Below are 26858 nucleotides of genomic sequence, written 5' to 3' on the forward strand. Positions count from 1 at the left end.
TAGATCAAACCCTCCAATCCTCGCAACATCTCAGAGATATTTCAGTACCCTACCTGTGTACTCATTTTGCTGTTTAAGAGAAAAAAAATACAAATACTTGTGCAGTCAGCAAGGTACTAGCAAATTTCAGATCAACATTTTTGCAGTACCACTCGTCACTGATTGACATTTCAGCCGAGTCATTCAGTGCTGTTTTGTGCACTACTTTAAACTCAAACTCAATAATTTTGCATATGATTTAGGTGCATTGAAAAGTTCAAACACTGCAGAATGTACATCTGTTGAGCAACAAAGAGAATTGAGGTGTTTTTTCAATGGGTTTTTTTCTGAATACTTCTAAATATTCATCATTAAAAGTTTGCATCAGTGTTTACTGTGTAGAAGGACATGCAAGACATAGAATGTGGGGAAATAGATGGTGATATCTTGAAAAATGTCTATATTACAAAGGAGGAGGTGTTGGATGTCTTAAAATGCATAAAGGTGGATAAATCCCCAGGACCTGATCAGATGTAGCCTAGAACTCTGTGGGAAGCTAGGGAAGACTGGAGGTTGGTTTACGTGCCACTATTTAAGAAAGGTGGTAAGCAAAGGCCAGGGAACTATTGACCGGTGAGCCTGACATAGTTGATGGGTACGTTGCTGGAGGGAATCCTGAAGGGCAGAATTTACATGAGGGCAGAGCAATGGACATGATCTGTGTGCATTTCAGTAAGGCATTTGAAAGGTTCCTCGTAATAGACTGGTTAGCAAGGTTCAATCACAATGAATACAGGGACAACTAGCCATTTGGGTACAGAACTGGCTTGAAGGTAGAAGATGGAGAGTGGTGGTGGAGGATGGCTTTTCAGACTGGAGGCCTGTGACCAGCAGTGTGCTACAAGGATCGGTGCTGGGTTTACTGCTTTTCATCATTTATATAAATGATTTGGATGTGAACACAAGTATAGTTAGTAAGTTTGCAGATGACACCAAAATTGGTGGTGTTGTGGACAGTGAAGCAGGTTACCTCAGTGCAACAGGATGCCCCACTGGGTTGAGGAATGGCAAATGGAATTTAATTTAGATAAATGTGAGGCTGCATTTTGGAAAGGCAAATCAGGATAGAACTTTACACTTGATGGCAAGGTCCTGGGGAGTGTTGCTGAGTGAAGAGATCTTGGATTGCAGGTTCATAGTTCCTTGAGAGTGGAGTCTCCGGTAAATAGGATAGTGAAGAAGGCGTTTGGTATGCTTTCCTTTATTGGTCAGAGCATTGAATATAGGAGTTGGGAGGTCGTGCTGTGACTGTGCAGGACATTGATTAGGCCATTTTTGGAATATTGTGTGCAGTTCTGGTCTGCCTCCTATAGGAAGGATGTTGCCAGGGTTGGAGGATTTGAGCTATAAGGTGAGGCTGAACAGGCTGAGGCATGTTTTCCCTGGAGTGTCGGGGCTGAGGGGTGACCTTGTTGAGGTTTATAAAATCATGAGGGGTATGGATAGTGTAAATAGATAAAGTGTTTTCCTTGGAAGGGCATAGGTTTAAGGTAGGAGGGGAAAGATATAAAAGGGGCAACTTTTTCACGCAGAAGGTGGTGGATGTATGGAATGAGCTGCCAGAGGAAGTGGTGGAGGCTGATAGAATTACAACATTTAAAAGGCATCTGGATGGGTATATGATAAGGAAGGGTTTAGAGGATATGGGCCAAGTGCTGGCAAATGGGACCAGATTAGGTTAGGAGTTGGCATGGACTAGTTGGAACTGAAGGGTCTGTTTCCGTGCTGTACATCTCGATGACTCTGAAGAAAAGCTGAGCTTGACCTATCAAAGGAATGAATCATTTTTTATGTTAAGAGTTGGCCTCAATCTATATCAACAATGAAAATTGTATTTCACTTGCATGTTGTAGCACTTCGAAGAGTATTTAGAAGCTGGAACCAGTAACGAGGCTTGGGAACACCAAGAGAGAAAGTTGTTTTGAGAGAATAGAACTGGGTTTTGCACTAACAGTAATGGTAGATTTGAGGGCAATGTGCTAAAGGTGGAATTGGGAAAGGTAAAGGGTGAACACTGAAAGGTGTAAAACAAAGAAAATGCTAAGGTAGGTGCAATGTCATTTTGGGGGAGGGAAATAGTAATAATAGGTCTTTTGGAAAACAAATGCAGAAATTACCAAAAAAGCTCAGCAGGTTTGACTGTATTTGTGGAGAGAAATCAGAGTTAACCTTTCAGGCCCAGTGACTGAAACATTAACTCTGATTTCTCTCTACTGATGCTGGCAGATCTGCTGAGCTTTTCCAATAATTTCTGTTTTTGTTTCTGATTTCTCGCATCTGCAGTTCTTTTGGTTTTTATCAGCCTTTTGAGCCTGCTCTGTCATTCAGTCAAATCTTTGCTGATCTGACTGTGTTCTTAACCTCACTCTTCTGCTTCCCCCATACCACTTGATTCCCTTGTGGATTTAAAGAGGAGGAGGATTTTAAATGCAAATAGTTTGATGAGTATCCAGCGAATAAATTTCAATGAGCAGAAAATGCATGCTTGCGTATGCTTGCATACGTAGTGGAAGGAATGCACTGGGAATATGGTGGAGGCAGGTTCAATTGAGGCATTTAAGAAGGCATTGTAGGAGTATTTGAATACAAATAGTGTATAGTGATTGGCATGATATTTAAATCATAGCCGTTGTCTCCAAATCTCAAATTTCTATTTTCTTTTTTTTTTTTAAAGATATTTTTATTAGAAATTTAACATTTTTACAAGTTTACAAAAATAAACAAAACTCTCAGATATAAACATTGATATACAATTAGCTCAAATATACAATAGCCAAAATTTGACAACAAAAACAAAAAAAAAAACACAAAACAAAACAACAACAAAAAAAAAACCCAAAAAAAAAAAAACCCACAAAAAAAAACAAACAGACAAAACTCAACTATCTACTAATCTAACCTACAACTAACCAGGGTGTATATTTAAGTCTCTTACATGCTCGGGATGTGTTAACATCAGATATGATAAAACCCGTATTCGTGCGGGATTCCTCCCCCGAGGGGCCGCGGACCAGCCAGGTTCGTAGTCTCAATTAAATAAAAGCCCTTGTTAGGATAGCCGAAATGTCTGTATTTATGTAATTCAAAAAGGGCTGCCATATTTTATAAAATAATTCGGTCTTTCGGTGCACTATATTTGTAAGGAAGTCAAGGGGAATACATTCCATAATTAGTCTGTGCCAATTTGAAAGTCCAGGGGGGCCCTCCGCCACCCAGTTCATCAAAATATTTTTCCTTGCACAGAAAGAAAGAATAGAAAATAGTCTCTTCCCGTACGTGTCCAGGGAGGGAAAGTTCGAAAAGCCCAAGAGGAGAGATACGGGGTCCACTTTTATTTCCGTTCCTAAAATTTCTGTCAGGGTACTTGCTACTTTAGTCCAATATCCACGGATCTTATGACAGGTCCATAAGCAATGTACAAGAGTGCCCACCTCTATTTTGCATTTAGGACACATTGGAGATGCTCCTGCCTTAAATTTTGCCAATCGAACCGGTGCTATATGGGCCCTATGAAGTATCTTCAGCTGGATAGCCTGGGTTCTGTTACAGATGGTAATTCTTCTAGCATTTTCCCAGATATCATTCCACGTTTCTGTGGAGATTTCTAGTCCCAGATCCTGATCCCATGTTTTAAGCAGATTATCCATATCTCCCGATACTTCATCATGTAGCAAATGATAAATATTACTGACGGAAGATACCCCCACTGGTCGTAGGACACTACATTCTCTATCGGATTTATAAAGACTATCTAATAACGTAGTCTTCTTCTGTATAAAATCTCGAATTTGGAAGTATCGAAAGAGGTCTCCATTGGGTAATCCGAATTTCTGACGCAGCTGTCCGAAAGACATCAGGACCCCATCTTTAAATAAATCCCCAAGACATGAGATACCCCTGGCTCTCCAGAGCTTAAAAGTGGCATCTGTTAACCCCGGTTGGAATCCCCATGCTCCCACTATCGGTGCATAGGGGGATGTTTTATGTGAATTACCCTCATTTTGCCGCATTATATTCCAAGCCTTGATTGTATTCAGTATTATGGGGTTTTTACAGTGATCTGTAATGATTTTCCTCTTGTCTGAGAATAAAAGGTTAATAAGTGGGTATTTTACTTGAGAAGCCTCGATGTCCAACCAGATTGATTGTGGATCAGACAAGACCCAATCAGCTATATAACTTAATAGGGAACTTAATTGATATTTCCTAAAATCTGGGAAGTCCAATCCACCCCTTGCCTGTGGAAGCTGTAGCTTCTTCAGCTTAATGAGGGGTCGCCTATGGTTCCAGATAAAGGAACTCAGCCAGCCGTATAATTTACATAAAGCTGTCCTCGGCAGCATCACCGGAAGCATTCTCATAGGATATAGGAGACGGGGCAGGATATTCATTTTGATTAATGCTATTCTACCCAGCCAGGAAATTGGCAGGTCTCCCCATCGCTGGAGGTCCTGCCTTATCCTTTCCAATAAATACACAAAATTAGCCTTATACAACTGACCGAATACTGGAGTAATAAAAATGCCTAAATATAAGAAACCCTCCAGGGACCAGCGAAAGGGAAAAAGGGAACCGTCCGCTAAGCGGGGTATCACAGCAAGGCCACCCATTGGCATAGCTTCCGATTTTGAAAAATTAATTTTATAGCCTGAGAATGCACTAAATGTATTAATAACTTGGATTAAGCGAGGTATGGACATCAAAGGGTTACTGAGGAATAGAAGAACATCATCTGCATAAAGGGTAATTTTATGTTTACCTGTACCAATCCTTGGGGCCACTATGTTAGGATCAGCTCGTATAGCTTCTGCTAGTGGTTCAATTATTAGCGTGAATAACAATGGCGAGAGGGGACATCCCTGACGGCAGCCCCTACCCACACTGAAGCTATCCGAGCCTAATCCATTGGTAACCACAACTGCTTTGGGATCACTATACAATGTTGAGATCCATTTGGTAAACACCTGTCCAACACCAAACCTCTCCAATGTGTAAAACAAATATGACCATTCGACCCTATCAAATGCCTTTTCCGCATCTAATGAAACCACTACTCCTGGTATCTTTCCCTGATGACAAGCTTGAATCATATTCAGAGCCCTTCTAACATTATTGGATGATCTACGGCCCTTAATAAACCCCGTCTGATCCTCCTTTATAATATGTGGCAGTATCCTTTCTAATCTCAGTGCTAACGTTTTAGAGAGGATTTTAAAATCTACATTTAGCAAGGATATTGGTCTGTATGATGTACAATCTTCTGGGTCCTTTCCTTTTTTGAGGATAAGAGAGATATTTGCCTCTTTCAGCGAAGGCGGGAGACAGCCCTGACTATATGCATAGTTATACATGTCCATAAGTGGACCAACCAGTATTTCTGTAAATTCTTTATAGAATTCAGCTTGAAAGCCATCTGGGCCCGGCGTCTTACCATTTTGAAGGTGCCTAATTGCATCAACTATTTCTTGGGGTGTAAGAGGAGCATTTAGGACCGATACTTGTTCCGGAGTTAGGTCTGGAAAAGTCAAATTTTTAAAAAATGACTGCATCCTCTTCGCCCTATCTTCACAATCCTGTGATTTATATAACTCAGAATAGAATTTTCTAAAGGTCGCATTAATCTTTTTATGATCATGAGTCAAAATACCCGTACTTTCCTTAATAGACATAATCGTCTGAGGGGCCTTTTTTTTCTTTGCAAGAAATGCTAAGTATCTGCCCGGTTTGTCGCCATATTCATATAATCTTTGCTTTGCAAATAATATTTCCCTCTTAGCCGTTTGAGTAAGTGTAGTATTTAGAGCTGTCCTAAGAGCTGTAATCCTTTGCAATTTAATAATAGAGGGTCTATCAGTGTATGCTGTTTCAGCCGCTTTTAAGCGGGCTTCAAGCAAACGCTGTTGTTCTCCTTTTAATTTCTTCTGGGTCGCTGAGTAGGAGATGATCAAGCCTCGCGTGTAAGCTTTGATGGTCTCCCACATCATTGACGGGTTGCTAGCTGTACCTGAATTAATTTCTAAAAAAGTTTTAAATTCTTGAGAGAAGTACTTTACAAATTTACTATCTTTCATTAAGAAGGGGTCCATACGCCAATGCCGAGGGGATGTCCTACTGTTCCTCGCCTTAGTTTCCATATATACAGCAGCGTGGTCAGAAATTGCTATATTACCTATTTTACAGGATGATATGGAATTTAAAAAAATTGAGGGGGCAAAAAACATATCAATTCTGGTATGACATTTATGTGGATTAGAGTAGAAAGAAAAATCTCTACCCTGTGGATGAAGACATCTCCATACATCTACCAATCCTAATTCTTTGTTCAGATCCATCAATTGTCTAGATCTGGGAGATACTCCTGCAGTACTCTTGGGAATCCTGTCTATTTCCGGATCCATAATACAATTAAAGTCTCCCCCTATAATTATATGACGGGCATCAAAAGCCATCAATTTTGAGAAGGCTTCTGTTATAAATTTAAAGGGGTGTGCCGGGGGGCAGTACAAATTTAAAATCCCATATTCCTCTCCATTTATGAGAGCTTTAATTAAGATATATCGTCCAGATTCGTCTTTTATCTGCTTTAGGATTTTGAAAGGGAAATTCTTCCGAACAAGAATAACAACTCCCCTGCTTTTTGAGCTAAAAGAAGAAAAAAAGGCCTGATCAAATCCGCCCTGTCGTAATTTCAAGTGTTCTTTATCTGACAGATGCGTCTCCTGTAGGAGAGCTATATCAACTCTTTCCTTCTTAAGATTTGATAATATTTTCTTCCTTTTAAGTGGCGAATTACTCCCTTTGACATTCCAGGTGCACCACTTAACCGATTGATCAACCATAATCCTCTGGGCCAATCCGAGACCCCTCGGGAGGGGGAACCCTATCCAGAACATCCCGAGCATGGAACATGTAAAATTTACAAAAATAAACCCTCTTTAATACACCCACAACAATACAGTAAAAAACTATTTCTAAATAAAAAAAATATAAAACATATCTAAGTGGAGACTTTCCCCCTTGTTCCCAGGGGGCATCACTTCCTCTCCAAAAATCCCTCATATCCTCTCCCAACCAATGCCCCACCCTTGACCCAGGCACTCCTCAATAAAGTGAGGAAAATTCAAATATAATACAAAGCTAGAGTTAACAGTGAGCACCCCACCCCCACCCCTACCAACACCTGGGTATATTTGGTAATGTTAATACCATATATAAACATATAACTATAAAATTACCAGTTCAACAAATAATAATTAAATATGATAATACAAAATAACGAAGGGAAAAACAACCCCGCTCCTAAAGACAGAGGTAAAATCGAATAAGGTAACCACCTCCCCCCACCAACATTAACCAAATCCCCCAACTTATATATACATATATATACATACACATACATATATATATATATATACATACATACACATACACACATATACATACACCCCTCATATATACATAAAATAATAACAGAAAACAACTCCAAGGGGGGGGGGAGAAAATCAAATCCCTCTCCCCACCCCCCATAATAATATTAAGCAATAAGGTAAGAAAAAAAAAAGGGGAGGGGATATAAACCAAAACGGGGGGGGAAGGCAGACCAACATCCATTATGTCCTACAGTTTATCTAAGAGAGTCCAAGAATTCCTTAGCCTTTTCCGGTGATCCAAAGTTATATACAGAACCTTCATGGTTAAAGCGTAACATCGCTGGGTAGCGTAAGGAGTACTGTACATTTAAGTCCCTTAAACGCTTCTTCGCCTCGTCGAATGCTTTCCTCTTTCGAACCAGAGCCGGGGAAAAGTCCTGAAATAGCATGATCTTGGATCCTTTATAGATCATAGCTTGGGGGTCTTTTCCGAGATTTCTAGAGGCTTCTAGGAGTATCTGCCTCTCCCTGTAGCTCTGCAGCCGGAACAGGACCGGGCGTGGGCGCTGGTTCGAGCCAGGCCCGCGTATTGCTACCCGGTAGGCCCATTCCACCCTTACCTGGCCTGATCCAGCTTGCAGATTTAAAAGTTGTGGCAGCCACTGCTCCAGGAATGCTGTAAGCTGGCCTTCCTCTTCCTGCTCGGGAAGGCCCAGCAAACGAATATTTTTTCGACGACCTCGATTATCGAGGTCGTCAATATGATTTTCCAAGGTCCGGACTCGCTGCTCGAGAGTCCGGACCTGATCCACGGCCGATTGAGCGGTTGTCTCGGAGGTCGCGGCCTTTAGCTCCGCCCCTCCGACTCGGCGTTGAATTTCTTCAATTTCATGGTCGTGCTTCTTCAGCGCGGCCGACAACGACTCCCAACGGTTCCTGGATTCGACGATAAAGGCATCGATCTTCGAGTCAAGCTTGGAAAGCATTTCTGCAAGGCTTGCTACTGTAGGTAAGTCCCCCGGGGCGGCTGTGGACGCCTCTGCTGCACCTGGAGAGTGTGGGGGAGGGGTTGCTGCTTGCTGAGAGCTGCGGGCTCCCTTCCCTTTAGTCATTTTAACTTAGGATAAAGTTGCTTAAATATAGCTTAAATGTAATATTAAACCACTAATTCAGTTACTAAACTATTATAAATGATTTATAGATGATTTGGTGAGCTTGGTAGGGGGTAGGTGACCCACTGTGCCCAAGTCTTGGGAGGAGCACTATAGACTCAGTCTTACTGGGTCGCCGCCATCTTGGATCCCCTCCAAATTTCTATTTTCTAATCAGCCAGCCTTTCCTATGGATCGTCTTTTATGATTTCTTATATAAAATACTTCTTCATTCCTTTCACATAACCTGCTCAAGTCAACTCAGGCAGTCTTTCCCCCTTATTTCCTTCCTTGGGCCTCTTGTTATAATTTTCATACCTATGGCACTTCTACAATCTTGTCACCTGGAATTATTATAAGGAGCAGCTGACACAATTTCCAAAGCAAGATGGTTCCATAGAATAAAAACTAAAGCAGAAATGCAGTTCTGAAGAAGGGTCACAGGACTCAAAATGTTAACTCTTATTTTTCTCCACAAATGCCACCAGACCTGCTAAGCTTGTCCAGTACTTTCTGTTTTTGTTTCTGATTTCCAGCATCCACAGTTCTCTTGTGTTTTTTCTTTAGCTTTGTAGAAAAGTTTGACTTTGTCCCATGTTAATAATTTGCTTCTTGATTTCAGGTAATCCAAGAGGAAGGAGGAAACCCTGATGAAATTTTAATCAGCCCAGAGACTCCAAACAGCAGAACATCAAAGAAGATTGGTAAAGGTAGGAGAAAAATAAATTGTCAAGTTCTGTAAAGATTTGCTTCAGTATATTTTGTTTTGTGCTTGCTTCTTAAAGTGCAATATCATTAAAGTGATAAGTTTTTGAGTAACCCTATTAGTATCAGTTAGCACACCCTGTAAATTGAGAAGGTTGATAAATCCACTTCCTCCATTAGCCACCTTCGGCACCCTCGCGATGGAAAGAAGAACATTGAATTGTACAATGGGGCCTTAGGCCCATGATGTTATGCCTGCATGACCTCAAATTAAACTAATCCCCGCCCTTGGTCCATATCCCTCCATTCTTTGCATATTCATGTACTTATCTAAAAGTCTTTTAAATGCCCCTGTCATATCGATGACCACCACCACCTCTGGCAGCACATTCCAGACTCCTATCACACTCTATGTTTTAAAAAAAACTTGCCCCGCACACCTGCATTGAACTTTCCCTCCTCACCTTAAATGCATGCCCCTTAATATTAGACATTTCAACTCTGAGAATAAGATTTTGACCGTCAACCCTATCTATGCACTTCATAATTTTAAGGACTTCTATCAAGTCTCCCCGCAGCCTCCACCACTCCAGAGAAAGTGACCCAAGTTTTTCTAGGCTCCTTATACTTCATGTCCTCCAATCCAGACAGCATCCTGGTAAACCTCTTCTGCACACTCTCCAAAGCCTCTACATCCTTCCTGTAATATGGCAAGCAGAATTGAATGCAAAGTTCTAAGTGTGGCTTAACCAAAGTCTTATAAAACTGCAACATGATTTTCTGACTTTTGTATTCATTTCCCTGGCCAGTAAAAGCAAACTTTCTTTACCACCTTATTTACTTGCATAGCCACTTTGGGAGCTATGGACTTGAACCCCAAGATCTCTGTACATTGATGCTGTTCAGGATCCTGTCATTAACTGTGCGCCTTTCCTTAACATTTGATTTCCCAAAAAAGATAGTTGGATTCAGCATGGACTGCATTTATGTCCAGCTGGCAGCAGTTAGTTGTCTTAATGCACTACACTATCCAGTCTGTGGCAAGCTGCGATTGCTTCTGGGAAATGAAAGTGCAGTTAACCTGTGTTTGTTCTTCAGGATACCGAGCTGAGGATTGTGAAATCGAGGAATGTTCAGAGGAGGATCTTGGTGGAAAGCAGGCAAGTGAAGCTAAGACTCAGTTGGGGCTTGGCAGAGTCAATGCTGAGGTGATGTTTTGCTTTGTGAGGGAGTCTAAAACTGTATTTTTGAAATAAGGAGTTTACTATTTAAGGTGAAGATGAAGAATGATTTCTTCTGAAGGTCTTAGTTTTGGAATTCTCTTCTTTTGAGTGGTAGAGTTTGGGTTATTGAATGCGATCGTCAATGACTTCAGGTAGACTTCAGATCCACAAAGTTTAGGTGTCTGGGAGAAATCAGCAAAAGCAAGTTAAGGCCACAAGCTGATGAGCTGGTTAAATGGTACAGCAGTCTTGAGGGACTGAATGGCTTATTTCTGCTCTTCATGTTTTGATTTCATTGCTTTGATAGCTTGAATAACAGAAGGCAGAAAGGGGATTAAGTAGTGATCGGCAGAGGAACGAAAGGTCAAAACCAAACAAGCCCACAGAAAAAAAAATGGGAACCGGACAAGGATTGTTACAAAGACAAGCCTTGAGGCTTTGTGCCTGAATACCCGGAGCATTCGAAATAATGTAAATGAAATAATCATGCAAGCAGATGTAAGCATGTGTGATATGGTTGGGACCATGGAGATGTGGCTGTAGGGTGACCAGAGATGGGAACTGAACATCCAGGGTATTCACAAGGATTCTTAAAAAAAGTCAGTGGAATTGCATAATTGGTTTAAAAAGGCTATAAACAAAATATTGAGCAAAGATATTAGCTCCAACAATGCCAAAGCGCTGTGGGTAGAATTGAAAAATACCAAGGGCAAAAAAAAAAGTGGGGCGGTGTTATGTAGATTATAAAATTGTGTTGGGAATGGCATTAAATAGGAAATCGCAATGCATACTGTTTAGGAACATATGCAATTGAGTGACTTGGATCTATATATATTGTGCAAATTAAATTCATCACAGTACCATACAGGAGGAATTCCAAGACTATAGAGATTGATTTTTAGATCAAGATTTTGAGGAGCCTCTGGAAAAGGCCACTATAGACTGCGTAGTATGCAATGAGTAAGCAGTACAAGTTGACCGCCGTATCCGCGGAGTCAGTTTCCGTAGTTTCAGTTACCCTTGGTTACCATGGCTGAACATATTACAGGGAACCTTCTGGGACCGGGGGCTGCCAGGAAGATAAATGTCCCATTTAAATGAATGGATTCGCTCCAATCTGCGGTTTTGGGATTCCGTGGTAGGTCTTGGAATGTATCCTCCGCAGGTACAGGGGGACTACTGTAATGACAATGTATTTGAGAGGCTCCTTGAAAGAATTCTTCATCAAGATGAAGAGTGAGGTAGTTGATTCTGAGATGAGGGCCCTCGATCTCAATCTCAATAAGGAGAACAATGATGATATTAAGTGTGAGTTGGTGATGATGGATTTGGAAATGTTCCTGAAAAAAAAGGCAATGGCAAACATTCAGAGTGAATGTTTGAACTACAAAAATTTTTAATTCCTGTCTGGTACAAAGAATGGTGGCCAAACCTTGATTTATGAGGGAAGCTCAAGATTCTAATCAATCTTTTTAAAAAGCGAAAAAGACATACAAATCGATAAGAAAGAAAAAAAAAGTTGACTTGAGGATGAGGAGCAGGTTATATGTCAGAAAAGGGGGACCAAGGGATTGATTAAAAAAGTGAAAATCGAGTATGAGAGCAAGTTTGTGGGGACCATAACTGACTATAAAAGTAAAGCGAAAAAGGTTGGTGAAACTAATATAGGTTCCTTACAGCCAGAAATGGAGTAATGTATAATGGAGAGCAAAGAAATGGCTGACAAACTTAAATTCAAACTTCACTTTTGTCTTCTCAAAAAGAATTGTAAATAATAGAAACATAGGAGGAAACATTTGGCCCTCCTTGCCTGTTCCGCCAATCATCATGATCATGATCATGGTTGATCATCCAATTCAATAGCCTAACCCCATAACCTTCGATCCTATTCAGCCCAAATGCAGTAGGTAGCCACTTCTTGAATACGTTCAATGTTTAGGCATCAACTACTTCACAGGCTGACCATTCTTTGGTGAAGAAATATCTCCTTATCTCCATCCGAAATGGTCCACTCCGAATCTCCAGACTATGACCCCGTTTCTGAACATAGCCACCTTCGGGAGCATCTGCCCTATCTAGTCCTGTTATAAATCTCTGAGACATCCCCATTCATCTGAACGCCAGTGAAAACAATCCCAGCTCTGCCAATTTCTCCTCATATGTCAGTCCTGCCGTCCCCGGAAGCAGCCTAGTAAACTTGTGTTACACTTCCTTGAGAGCAAGACCATCCTTCCTCAGAAATGTACCAGAAATGAAGGAAAACACAGGGTTAAGTCAGGGGGAGGAGCTGAAGCAAATGTCTATTAATAGAGAATGATGTTGGAGAAGTTGATGGAATTGAAATCAGATAAATACCCAAAGCCTGGTAGTCTGCAACCCAGAGTTTTTAAGTAAGGGGTTTGAGAAATAGGCTATGCATTGGTGGCCATCTTGCAAGATTCTTTATATTCTGGAACCATTCCTATTTAGCACCACAGTTTAAAAATGGGCATAGAGAAAACAGGGAATTTTGACCAGTGTATCTAATGTCAGGAGTGAGGAGAATGTTAAAGTATAAAATCAAGGATTATGTAACAAATCGTTTAGAAAATAGTGGTAGAATCAGATAGTCAGCATGGGTTTGCAGAAGGGAAATCATGTTTGAGAAATGTACTGGAATTCTTAGAGGATATAACTAGTGGAGTCAATTGGGAGAGTCAGCAGATATGGTTTATTTGGACTTTCAGAAAGCTTTCGACAAAGTCCCACATAAGAGATTAATGCTTAAAATTGAAGTGCATGGAATTAGAAGTAATGAGATGAATAGAAAATTGGCTAGAGGACAACAAAAAAGTAGTAATAATTGAATCTTTTTCTGCATGGTAGGCAGTGACGAGTGAGGTAGTAGGAGCCCAGCTATTCACAGTATATGTTAGTGATTTATGTGAGGGAACTATATGTAATATCTTCAGTATTGGAGATAGCAATCAGCAGGGTGAAAGGGTGAGCTGTGAGGAGGATGCAGAGATGTTTTTAGTTGATGTTGGCAGACTGAGTCAGGAGGTAAATGCATGGTAGATGTAGTATAATGTGGATCAATGTAAGGTTATCTAATTTGGTTGGAATAAAAAAAGGAAGGCAGATTATTTGGATGTAAATTGAGGGAGAGCCACATGCCCTCATGAACTAGTTGCTGAAAGTGAGCATGTAGTGGAGCAGGCCATAAAGAAGTTAATTGTCGGCCTTTATAGAGGATTTGAGTTCAGGACCAAGGGTGTCTTGCTGCAATTAATCATCGCATATGTGAGGCCACATTTGAAATATTGTGTACAGTTTTAGTCAGCTTATCTGAAGAAGTGCACTGAAGTTTTACCGCATTGATTCTTGGGATGGTAGGACTGATGTATTGAGTCAGTTAAAATTGTGCTCACTGGTACTTAGAAGAATGGGGGTGGATCTCATTTAAAACCGGACTAGACAGGTTAGTTGCAGAAAGGTTGTCCCAGGTGGTGGAGGAGTCTAGATGCGGGCTTGTAATTTAAGGATGAGGGGTAAACCATTTAGGACTGTGATGAGAAATGTTTGCCCCCAGAGGATCGTGACTCTATGCATTCCCTACCAAATGGTGTTGAAGGCCAAAATGTTGTGTTTTCAAGAAGAAAATAGATGCATTTTTTGTTGCTAAAGGGATGAAAGGATACGGAAAAGTGAGGTTTGGGTATTAAGCTCAATGATCAACCATGATCCTGCTACTAACTTCTTAATTTCTATATGTAATTGTTTCATAGCAGTATTTATTCACCGCAAGTTATGCATAGTTTTATAAATTGAACACTGTTGAGAAGATTTATAGTTCAGATTGAGGTTCTGGATGTAGGTTTGTTCGCTGAGCTGGAAGGTTCTTTTCCAGACGTTTCATCACCATACTAGGTAACATCATCAATGAGCCTTGGAATGAAGAACTGCTGGTGGAGCCGCTTCCTATTTATATGTTCGAGTTTCCTTGGGTTGGTGATGCCATTTCCTGTGATGATGTCATTTCCTATGATGATGTCATTTCCTGTATTTTTCTCAAGAGGGCGAGCAAATGAGATCCAGGTCAATGTGTTTGTTGGTAGAGTTTCGGTTGGAATGCCATGCTTTTAGGAATGCTCGTGCGTGTCTCTGTTTTGCTTGTCCTCAGATGAATGTGTGTCCCAGCCGAAGTGGTCTCCTTCCTCATCTGTATGTAAGGATACTAGTGAGAGTGGGTCATGTCTTTTTGTGGCTTGTTGATGTTCATATATCCTGGTGGTTTGTTTTCTGCTTGTTTTTCCAATGTAGGGTTTGTTACAGTCTTGCAAGGTATTTTGTAGCTGACATTAGTTTTGCTTGTTGTCTGTATAGGGTCTTTCAAGTTCATTAGCTGCTGTTTTAGTGTGTTGGTGGGTTTGTGGGCCACCATGATGCCAAGGGGTCTGAGTAGTCTGGCAGTCATTTCTGAGGTGTCTTTGATGTAGGGGAGAGTGGCTAGGGTTTCTGGATGTGTTTTGTCTGCTTGTTTGGTGTCGTGGAAATCGAGTCGACTCGACTCAACTGTTAGCAAGAGCAAAGAACGGAGCTTTATTTAAATTCTGCAGAATTGACCCAATACATTCAGCCAGATACCTCAATGTAAGGGGAACTTGAGCATAATTCAGATCTTATACTGTTTCTTATCACGCTCTCAAGGGCAAAGACTGGGAAAACTCAAGTTGTTGTTCTCTCATCCCCTGGTCTTGGACATAACAGTTCTTCAGCTTTCGCTGAATTTGACTGTTGCAAAGTCAAGTTGAATGTTTACAAAGTTCAAACAGAGACAAGCTGGCTGCAAATCTCATCAAAGCATTGTTTACAAAGCTCAGCACAGCATTAAATTTTAGAAAAGCATTCTCTTTCAAATTTCACAGGAAATGTAAAATTTGTTAATTTTCCATTACATTTGGGTTTGTTCCTCAGAGGCTCACTGAAGGTATTACCTATGGTGACGAAATGTCTGGAAAAGAACCTTCCAGCTCAGCGAGCAAACTTACATCCAGAAATTGAACAAGGTCCATGTCAAGGGTAGACAGCCTGAGCTGATTTCATTTCTTTCTGTTTGTCGCCAGGCTGTAATAAAGTCAGGAGCTGAGTGGTCCTAGCAGATCCCAAATTTAACAACAATAAACAGTTTATTGCGAAGTTCCATTTGATCACTAAAAATTCAAAGATTTAGTGGTGGTGCTGGAAGGTAAAGACCAATTTAACAGGTTCTGAACTGCCGTCAGGCGATTGGCAACCGTTCAAGTGTAGCAATGTTCTACATGGTAAAAAAATTCTGTTTATTAAGAAGCCAAACAAGAAATGAAAAATCACCAAACTTTGACTTTGTTTTGAAAATACGTGAAAGTAGATTTCAGATTGACAAAGCCTAGAGTCACTGACCATCGGCTGCCAAATGCCAGAATTCCAGCCTTCCAAGTGGAGATGGAGCCCAGTTCTCAGCACCATAGTTAGGCACCCCAAGGAACCAATCTTGAATTTGGTATAACTTGTTTTAAAAATAGGAACTCCAAAAAAAAAATTGGTGAAGACCGAAATACCATAGTAGAGTACATTTAAAGACTGGTGCTGATTTTTCTCCTCAAGGCAATGAGCAAACTTTGGATTTGATCTCCAAATCCGATTCCCATTCAATGGAAAGATAGTACAACCAACATATTCACTAGTGGCCAGTGTTCCTATTGATGTTTAATTTATCATGATATAATCTCGCATCTGAACACACATGGGAACTCAATATTTTATCTTCTTTGCTGTTTACTGCACATCCAAGTTTGCAGTCATTCACAAATTTAGAAATTGTCCTCTTCTCCATCTCTGTTTTAAATTCATTTCAGGACCTTAGTAATGAAGGATGGGGGACTCTGCTATGTATTTTCCTCCATTCCAAACAAAAGCAATTCCACATGCATCCTTGTTCAACAAAGGGTGAAACGTGACATTTGTAGGCCAGCCTGTGTCATGTCAGTTGGTGCATTGAAATAATAACTTTGGACAAAGTTAAAGAGTAAGAAGGACCACAGCATTGATTTGTTCAGGGCAAAATGTGTTTGTCTAACTTCTTTGTGTTAAGAGGATGGTTGAGCATTATTTGAATGTTATTGTGCATATGGATTCTTGAAAGAGATTTTATAAAATATCATTACAAAGGAGGTACTAAACTTCAAGTCTGTTGGATAAATGAACATTAACAACAGTGAATGCAACAGAGTTGAAGCTTTTTTTCAGAGTGGGAGTGTGTGGTGTACAGTTATGTTTCTGAGGGTTCTAAATTATGGCTTGCTGTTTTTAATAAACATTAACATTAAGGATGCAGAGTACAATTTGGTAGCATTTAAAGGGCATTTGGATGGGTATACGAATAGAAAGAATTTGGAGGGATATGGCCAAATGCTGGCAAATGGGACTAGATTAAGTTCGGCTATCTCGTCAGCATAAACAAGTTGGACCAAATGGTTTGTTTCCGTGCTGTACATCTGCTGACTGTAAGTATAATAAATGATTGAGATAGTGATAGACAATGGCTGGTGAAATAGATAGAAACATGGTAGATGGAATTCAGTATTGTGAGGCATGCACTTGAGAAGGAAGAATGAGAAGAAACAATCACAGCTGAATGATAATTTTAAAGGGGATGTAAGAAAATAAAGACCCGAGGGTGTTTGCAAACAATTGTTTAAATGTGCAGATACAAGCTAACCAAGCCATTAATGAAACCTCTGGTATGATTGACTCCTTTGTATTTTCAGGCATAATCAGAGCTGGTATAATTCGACCAATATCCTCCTCCATTGCATTGCAGAAATTTTTGAAAGTTTAAAATTAAAATTAAAAATTAAATTTAAAAATCTCTGAAATGAAGGACAGGATTTTGTGACCATCAGGAGCTTGTAATGTGCACTTAACAGTCATGCAGTTGTGATATTTGACGATTCGACTGGGATGGTGAGCTTGCAGTCGAGTTGGATGGTTGTTAGCCCTTTGTACCTGGAGGGCAACTGGAAGACCATGTAATTTGCAGTCAGCTGCAGAATGCAGTCATAGATGCATTAGGGAGATGCACAACATTTTAGCTTTTAAAATCAAAAATAGCCTTTGAAGCAGGGGCAGGAGTGTGGGGTGATATAGTCTTTGGACTGTTTTTATTTCCGCTTTTTTCTACCCACCTTTAACTCTGCCTGCTGTAATTTCAGATTCTTATTTTAGCTCACTTTGAATTTATAACTCCTTCATCTATGCTTTTGTTTTGTGTTCCTTACTGTGAGATCATTGGGTTCAGTCAACCAATAAAGAGCAAAGAGTTTGCAGTTATATCCAAACTTTTCTGTGATTTACAGTAACTTTACAGGCATGTTGAGTTTGCCTAGCATCAGAAGCGACCATTTGGTCTGGCTTTTGGTGAGATTGGTTAAAAACTTAAATATTGGGCAGGGCAGCCTGTTCTTAAGTGTGCCATAGGATCTTCTTACATGTAACGATAGGTCATATAATTGAAATCTCAGATAAATTCCTTTTTTCCACAATTCTTCATAACAGATTATCCAAGCAATATTAAAATATGGAGTGCCTTTATAACATCATCTAATACTGGCAATCTGAGATGTTGGCAATAAGAGATTGGTATAGCTGGGTGCTTTCTTTCTGCTTTTATGCCACTGTTCCCCTGATAAATTATCTGTCTTCCAAATTGCAGCCCGTATCCTAACCCGCTCCCAGTCCAGTTAATGCATCCTTTTTGTCCTCTGGATCTTATTTCCCCAATATCTACATTTTATTATTTCCATCCTTGATCTTAAACCTTTTCACGATCTTGTTGCCCTCTACCTCTTTCAGGCTATCTTTGAGCTCTACAGTCTTAAGACAAACTCTGACCTTGTGTAGCTCCAACTTTGTTTGTACCCAAGACACCAGGAGATAGCCTCTGCCCCCAGATGGTGTCCTGAAGTCCTTCACTTAATGAGTTAGCCATGGTTTAGTTTAATATCTAAACCTAAAGACTACATCTGAGAGTGTAGCACTGCTTTAGTACTGGGTTTCAGCTCATGTTAAAGATTTAGAAGATGTGGGAGTTAGAACATTCTGGAGGACTCTATACGTAATGGTGTGGGATTGCAAAGAGAAGCCATTATTGAGATTCTGTGACTACGATTGGATAGAAGAGAGAGAACTACCTAGCTGGATAACAGTGGAGAGATGTAGAAGGATTGTGTAGTACAAGATGGCAGAAGGTAAAGAGAATTTCAAGAGGCTGAGCAGTACTATATCCAAATCAGACACAAATGATGTGGAAGGTTACTAGGAACTAACCAGGAACATTTCAAAGTTGTACCATGAGCAGAAACCTGATTGGAAGACTCAAACTTGGGGTTTCAGGCAAGGTGGGCGGGCATGACGAATTCTTTATGGTCTTTGGCAAATGAGGTTGAGAATTGGCCAAAGGGATTGAGGAATACATTATGAAATTTTTGAAAGGGAAGGAGCAATGTACATTTCAGGCTGGGGGTGGGGGTGGGGGGGGAAGATATCAGAAGAGAAGACAACCCGGTCACTGACACTGATTCACTGAATAAGATGTGGGTCTTTTGGGCACAATAAGCTCTGGGTGTACGTTGGGCAGCATGTTAACACATTTATTTCTCTCTTCCCCTGTTGTGATCATGACTCATCATTAATAGAGTGCAGGCAGTTTATAGAAACCAATATCGTAAAACTAATTGCTGCTAGGCTTTGGGATACAACCTGGCTGCTGTCATAGCTGCTCAGCAGTGCATGGTTCTTGGCTAAATTATTTTCTCTTTACTGCAGGAGGATATTGAGGCATTTGCTGACCAGATAAGGGATGCTGAAGAAATGAATGTGCCTGAATCAAAACATGCTGACCGTACGGGTGCAGGTGGTGATGTGGACAAGGCCCTCAAGCAAATTCCAGGAACGACTTCACTTCAGAAAGTAAGCTGATAACGAAAGGCTGCATTGTGTGCAATTTCCAGTGGAAACAAGTAATTCCTATATTACCTCCAAGACAGGAAAAGAGATTTGAAAAGGAAAAGGGGAAGATTTGGTAATGGGAACCCTTGTTTAGTGAGGCCTATTGTGCAAGCTTTCATCTTGGCTCTTACCCAGTTGACAGCCAGCGAGCTGGACAGGGTGGCTGGGCTATTGGGCTGGAAAACAGTGGGATGAAGCATGTATCATATTGTGGTTAAGAGGAGTCAGAATTCAGTTGTTAAGAGGGGTGGTTGAACATTTGGAAAAGTAGACTAGGTTGAGGAAATGCTTGAAAGCGCTCCTGTTCCTCTTCCTTGCAAGCAGTGATATGAAGGTATTTGGAAGATATTTGAAGGCAGGCAAATGGCTCTGCTACCTTACGTGAAGACCAGAAACCTAGGCTGAAGGTAATAAAAACAAGTCTTCATTTAAAATAGAGGCAAATGGCTTTCTTAAAATATTGTAGTTAGTCTCCTGCTACCTGCCAATGATTTGGCTGCTCACCTCCATTAAAACCAGTGGCAGGCAAGTTCATGGCTCCTTTTCCTTTCTTTTCAAACCCCTTCCCACCATTTCAAAATCTTCAGGTATGAGCAAAACATTGATTCTGACTTTGACTAAGGGAATGGAGAGTGAATGCAAAGACTTAGTTGTATGAGATTTGAACTTTAATTGATCTTAAAATAGTTGCTTGAGCTAATGTTGTGAACATTTTCTGATTGAGGATCTGGAAAAAGCATCAGAAGTTTTGGCAGAAGGGGAGCCAGTGTATGTTGCCAGAGTGAAATTATTTTTTGAGAACAGTTTTGATAAATTATTTGAGCAATGATTGGGTAAAAGATGTTCAAGATTGAAGCAAACTGTTCAGAGATCTATATCACACCTCAGAGATCTATATCACACCTCAGAAGCAGGTGGAACTTGAATCTGTCTCACCTGACTCAGCGGCAGGGAGGGTACCATTGCACCACAAGTGCGCTTAGTTCCTTAGAGTAGGATTATAAACCGCTTCGTCAATGACCCTGTCTCCAAAATAAAGTTGAGTGGAGATATTTGTTGGTAAAAGAGTTCAGTAACATTGACAATTCCTGAGGTGCTAAAGGACTCCATATTTGCATGTAATAAGACCTGGGCAATATTCAGGCTTGGATTATGTGGCAGATCATGTTAATTAAGTACTGTGTATCATTTTAGACTCCTTAGGGAGGACATTATTGCATTCAAGGCAGTTCAAAGATGGTTTACTTGACATATTCCTGGCTGTTTAAAAAAGGAAAAGTTAATCAAGTTGCATGTGTATCTATTGGCGGTTAGGACAATGAGAGCTGATCTTGGTACACTGTGCAAACTCTTGAAGACCAGCACAGAGCTGAAAATACACTGAGACAGAGCTGAGCAGAATTACTTGCCTGAGGGTTGTGAGCTTGTACAACTCTTCCCAGTTGAGTAGGTGGAATTATTAAATATCTTTTAAGGTAGAGGGAGGTGAATATGTGACTGACAAGAGTCAGAAACTATCAGTTGTAGATACAACGTGGAGTTGAGGCCACAAACAGATCAGCCATTATTGAATTACCCATTGGGTTTAAGGGATCAAACAGTCTATTCCTCTGTCCAAATTCAAATGTTCACTTAGAGTCATTACAGCGCCAGACAATGATCGTCTCCAACAATGCTGATGATCATCTTGGGTGCACAGTGGTTCAATTCCACCATCTGGCGACTGTCCCTTTGGAGTTTGCACATTCTCCCCATGACGACTGCGTGGGCTTCCGGGTGCTCCAGTTCCTCCCACTGTCCAAAAATGTACAGTGTAGATGGATTGGCAATGCAACATTGCTCATTGTGTTGAGGAATGTGTAAATTTGATGGATTAGCCGTAAGAAATGTAGGGTTAGGGCAGGTGGGTGGGTCTGGGTGTGATGCTTTTCACTGAGTCGGTGTTGACTTGATGAGCCGAATAGCCTACTTCCACTCTGTAGGGATTCTATGAAGAAGTCAGAATCAAACCACCTCCCTCTGATATGGCATCAGCACCCACCATCAACATTTTGTGGGGTTACCATGGACCAGAAACTGACCAGGACCAGCCATACAAATAATGTGACCACAAGTGCACATCAGGCTGAGACTTGAGGTGAATGGGCTCATGTTAAAATTATGTCCTATGTCCACATCAGTGAAATTAATTTGTCTACCATGTCGAATCTATTTTGATCTTCAAGCGAGTTCAGTATTCTAGCCGGCAAGTAGGGGATCAAGATCCCAGTCAGATAAGCCATTATCTCATTAAAAGAGAGAACAGGCTTCATAGACCAACTGCCCTATTCCTCCTATTACTTATGATTTCATAAACCTGCTGTCTTTGTTTCATCCTCTAGTCTGCTGTCTCCACGGTTAATGTATTCCGTGCATCAGTCTGAACAGATTCTGATAAAGGTTTTGTGCAACTGGAGCATAACTTGTTCCCCTTTGCCTTTATGTCAAGGATGCTGGACTGCAAATTCTTGTATTATTGTTGAAATAGGAAGACATTAACAGATAGGAGCAGAATTAGGCTATCGAGTCAGCTCTGTCATTCAATCTTGACTTATATGCTTCTCAGCTCCATTCTCCTACTTTTTCTCCATAACCCTTGATCCCCTTACTAATCAAGAACCTTTATATTTCTATCTTAAATACATTCAGTGACTTGGCCTCTACAGCTCTCTGCAGCAATGAGTTTCACAGATTAACTGCCTGATTCCTCCTTGTTTCATTTCTAAAGGATTGTCCCTTCACACTGAAGCTGTGCCTTGGTCCTAATCTCTTCTATGCATGGAAACAGCACCTTTCTGTGCATTCTATCTGGGCCTGTCAGTATTCCATAAGTTTCAATCAGATCCTCCTCGTCTCTTTAAACTCCACTGCGTACAAGCTGAGTCCTCAACTGCTCTTCATACGGTAAGCCCTTTATTCGCAGGACCATTTCTCTAAACTCCTCTGGACCCCCTCCAATGTCAGCAGATCCATCCTTAAATACCAGGCCCAAAATTGATTTTGATACTCCAAGCATGAATTCATGTGACTGGAACTGGGTTTACACATATGCAGTTCACTTGACTCTTGATAAATATAACTGCTGACAGTAAGATTGTTCAAAATTAACTGAGATGGCTTGAAATGTTGTCCAAGTTCAGACATCGGCATTTACTTTTCATCTCCTTGAGACTCTGCCACTCAATTAAATAAGAAGAATTCCACATTGTAGATAAGTAAATTGATGGGGACATAGGGCATCATTTTAATGAGTATCCTGATGTTTGGAACTGTATTCTGGGTATTAATTTTCCACTCTGAGGTCAGGGTTAATCTGGAATTTCTTGTGTGTTGTGGTACTCCTTGATACACACCCCTCTGTGAAGGGAGTAAATGTTTAAGGTTGCAGTTGGGGTACCAATCGACTGAGCTGTCTCCCTGGATCATGTTGAGTGTTGTTGGAGCTGATGTCCAGGCAAATGAAATGTGTTCCATGACACTCCTGATTTATGCTCTGTCTAAGATGACAAACTTTGGGGAATCTGAGTTACTCATCTCAGAATTTCCAGCTTCTGACCTGCTCTTATCCACTTCAGTTTCTTGTCAGTAGTAACCCTTCAGGATGCTGATGGTGAGTGATTCAATAATGTGATTATGTCCTCCTTACAGTACAGAAAGAGGCCATTGGATCCATTGGGTTTGCACTGACCCTGCGAACAACATCCCACGCACCCCTCCTATCTCAGTAACCTCACATTCATCATGGCTAATCCACCTAACTTGCACAGCTTTGTACTGTGGACTGTGGGAAGAAACCAAATCACACAGCAAAAGCCCACACAGACATGAGAAGAATGTGCAAACCCCACACAGACAGTACCCAAGCCTGGAATTGAATCCAGGTCCCTGACAAGGTGAGGCTACAGTGCTAACCACTGCAACCATCCTGTCCATTGAAAATCATGCAATTACTAATACACTATCTTGTAGAATACTGCCACTACTGGAAGGAGTAGTGCATAGACCCTTAATGATCACCACTGTATTGGGTAGGACATAAGTCAACAAATAATGAGCATGTAAGAAGAATAGAGCAATAATTATGGGTGGTTTTAATCTTGGTAATTGAATCAATCAAGTTTAACAACAGTAATTGCAACAGCAAATTCATCGAGTGCATTAGGGATAGTTTTCTAGAGAATTAAATGAAGGAACCAATCAGGGAACAAGCTATCCTGGATCTGGGAGTGGTTAATGACCCTGGTTAATGAATGACCTCCATGTAAAAGGTCCCCAAAAAGTAATGATCATAATACAACAGAATTTAATATTGTGTTTGACTGTGAGAAAGTTGGGTTGGAAACAACTGTGTTTAACTTAGAGGAGATTGCAAGAAAGTGAGGATAGAGTTGGCTAAAGGAATTACTTTCATCAAAGAACCCTTAGAAAATAAATCTGGGGAGTTGGTGATGTGGACTAAGGAAATGGCAAAGGGATTGGACAGATATTTTGCATCAGTCTTTTACCGTGAATGTACTTAGAATATCCTATTGATACTTAAGAATATGGGGGGAGGAATTAAGCACCAACAGTATCACGAGAGAAGTAGTATTGGACAATCTAATGAAGCTGATAAGTCCCCTGACCCTCATGGTTTCTATCTCCGGATCCTAAAAGAAGAAGCCAGGTAGAAATAGTGGATGCTCTGGTTATAATTCTCTAAAGATCCTTGCATTTTGGGGAGTATAGGAGTTGGGAAATCGCATTGTGGCTGTACAGGATATTGGTTAGGCCACTTTTGGAATATTGCATGCAGTTCTGTTCTCCTTCCTAATGGAAGGATGTTGTGAAACTTGAAAGGATTCAGAAAAAATTTTCAAGGATGTTGCTAGGGTTGGAGGATTTGAGCTGTAGGGAGAGGCTGAATCGGCTGGGGCTGTTTTCCCAGGAGCATCAGAGGCTGAGGGGTGACCTTATAGAGGTTTATAAAATCATGAGGGGCATGGAAAGGATAAATAGACAGTCTTTTCCGTGGGGTGGGGGAGACCTGAACGAGATGGCATAAGTTAAGTGTGAGAGGAGAAAGATATAAAAGGGACTTAAGGGACAATGTTTTCACGCAGAGGGTAGTGCGTGTATGGAATGAGCTGCCAGAGGAAGTAGTAGAGGCTGATACGTTGCAACATTTAAAAGGCATCAGGATAGGTCGATGAGTAGGAAGGGTTTAGGGGGATATAGGCCAAGTGCTGGCAAATGGGACTAGATGAGGTTAGGATATCTGGTTGGCATGGATGAATTGGACCAAAGAGTGATTCACTGTGTTGTACTTCTCTATGACTCTTAAGTCCTGGAGGATTGGAAGATTGCTTATGTTACACCCTATTCAACAAGATAGGCAGAAAGCAGATATCTGTTGACTGGTTAGCCTAACATTTATGGGCAGAAATGTATTGGAATAAATTATTCAGAAAGTAATAGCACGTTTTGAAAATCATAATCTAAACAGACAGAGTCAGCATGGCTTCATGAAAAGAATATGGTGCCTGACCAATTTGTTAGCTTTTCAATGAAGTCTCAACCTGAGTAGATGGTTGGAAACCAGTAAGTGTATTGTTTTTGGACTTCAAAAAGCCAATCCTCAAGGTACCTCATGAAAGGTTAAGTTATAAGAGCCCATGGTATTGGAGATAGTATATCGGTGTGAATAGAGAATGAGCAATGAGTTGGTTACGCAGTTCTTGTTCAGTTTGGTGATCTGTAACCAATGGTTTCCATGGGGATCAATGCTGGATCTACAGTTACTAAACATATGTAATAATGACTTTGAGAAAAGAAGCTAATTAACTGTAGCCAAATTTGCAGATAGCACAAAAATAACTGAAAGGGCAAGTTGCAAGAGGGGTACAGATATTGATAGGTTAAGTGAGTGAGCAAAATGTTGGCAAATTGAGTATAACACGAGAAAATGTGAAGTTCTTCATTTTTGAAGGGGGATCAAAAGAACAATATTATTTAAATGGAGGAAAAAGCACGACAAAGGTACTTGGGCGCACTTGTACCAAAAATATGGAAAGCTAGCACACAGGTGCAGCAGGTAACTGGGAAGGCTAATGGAAAATTAGCACTTATTTCAATGGGGTTGGGGTACAAGAGTAATGATGTGTTTGTGCAGCTGTTTATGATGCTGGTGAGACCATACCTGGAGTAATGTGTTGGTCCCCTTGTTTAAGGAAATATATTGTTTCATTGGAGGCAGTTCAGAGAGGGTTTGTTAGTATGGTCCCTGGTATGGAAGGGTTGACTTATGAGCAAAGGTTAAACAGATAAGGATTTTACTCACCTGAATTCAGAAGAATGAGACATGATCTCATTCAAACATTTTGCATTCTTAAGGGGCTTGACATGGTAATAGCTCATGGGAGAGTCTTAGACCGGAGGGCATAGTCTCAGAATAAAGGGACGCCAACTTAAGACTGAGATGAGGAATTTCTTGTCTGCAGGTTAAGTCTTTGAAACGCCTTGCCACAGAGAACTTTGGGCAGAGTCTTTGTGTATATGTAAGGCTGAGATAGATTCTTGATCAGTCAGGGAATTGAGCGTTACGGTGAAAGTGCAGAAAAGTAGACATGAGTAATTTCTGATCAGCCGTGATCCTATTGAAAGGCTCTTTCTTATGGTCTTAAACTCAAGATCTGGTAACATCTGTGAAAGCAAAATGGTTAACATTTCGAGTCCATTTCTGAAGAGTCACTGGACTGCACAATTATGCTGTTTTCACAGATGCTGCCAGATCTCCTCGAAGTTTCTTCATGAAATGCTATTTCTGACTCTATATGAGCATATTAATTTAGAGCTGGAGTAGGTCATGTGGCTGTACACCATCTCTACTATTCAATAAAATCATTGCTGATCTGTTTGTAGTCTCAACTCCACCTTGTACTTAGACCCAATCCTATATAGGGAAGCACAGGCCCTACAATGGTCTTCGTAAGAGTCAGTTTGAATTCATCTCCTTTGCACTTATTCTCGTCGTTTGTTTGGATGTCTGATATTGTATTGCTGAACAAAGCCTAATGGCTTGTACTTCCATTCAGAAGTGGATTTTGGAAGCTGAATATAGCTACTTAGCTTGGAAATGCTGAAAAGGTCTTGCACTCAAGACAGATCCAGTTGTTTTGTGTCAAGTCTTTGAAGCTAATAAACTTGTCTTTTATACATAAAAAAGCGAGAAAATATAAGGCCACATCTTATTTCTTACGAGTTGAAATATATCAGTCCATATTTGTTCATAGATTTGTCAATGTGCCTGGCAGCTCTGTTCATGT

The 26858-nt window shown here is 40.6% G+C and overlaps 1 protein-coding gene across 2 annotated transcripts in view; it reads left to right on the top strand.

The window, feature by feature from the left end:
* LOC122565146 (scaffold attachment factor B1-like) overlaps positions 1–26858 on the top strand; it is a 117557-nt gene that overhangs the window by 19671 nt on the left and 71028 nt on the right. For both annotated transcript variants that reach the window (XR_015751880.1, XM_087976185.1), the window contains exons 2-4: positions 9183–9270; positions 10364–10425; positions 19333–19476. Coding sequence is in view for 1 of the 2 variants with exons in the window: in XM_087976185.1 (XP_087832311.1) it covers positions 9183–9270; positions 10364–10425; positions 19333–19476 (294 nt within the window). In the remaining variant the exon portion in view is untranslated. The remainder of the gene's footprint in view (positions 1–9182; positions 9271–10363; positions 10426–19332; positions 19477–26858) is intronic.

Source organism: Chiloscyllium plagiosum, unplaced genomic scaffold, assembly GCF_037043375.1.
Source record: "Chiloscyllium plagiosum isolate Xiang-an unplaced genomic scaffold, Cpla_swu_hap1 HiC_scaffold_28, whole genome shotgun sequence".
NCBI classification, from domain to species: Eukaryota; Metazoa; Chordata; class Chondrichthyes; order Orectolobiformes; family Hemiscylliidae; genus Chiloscyllium; species Chiloscyllium plagiosum.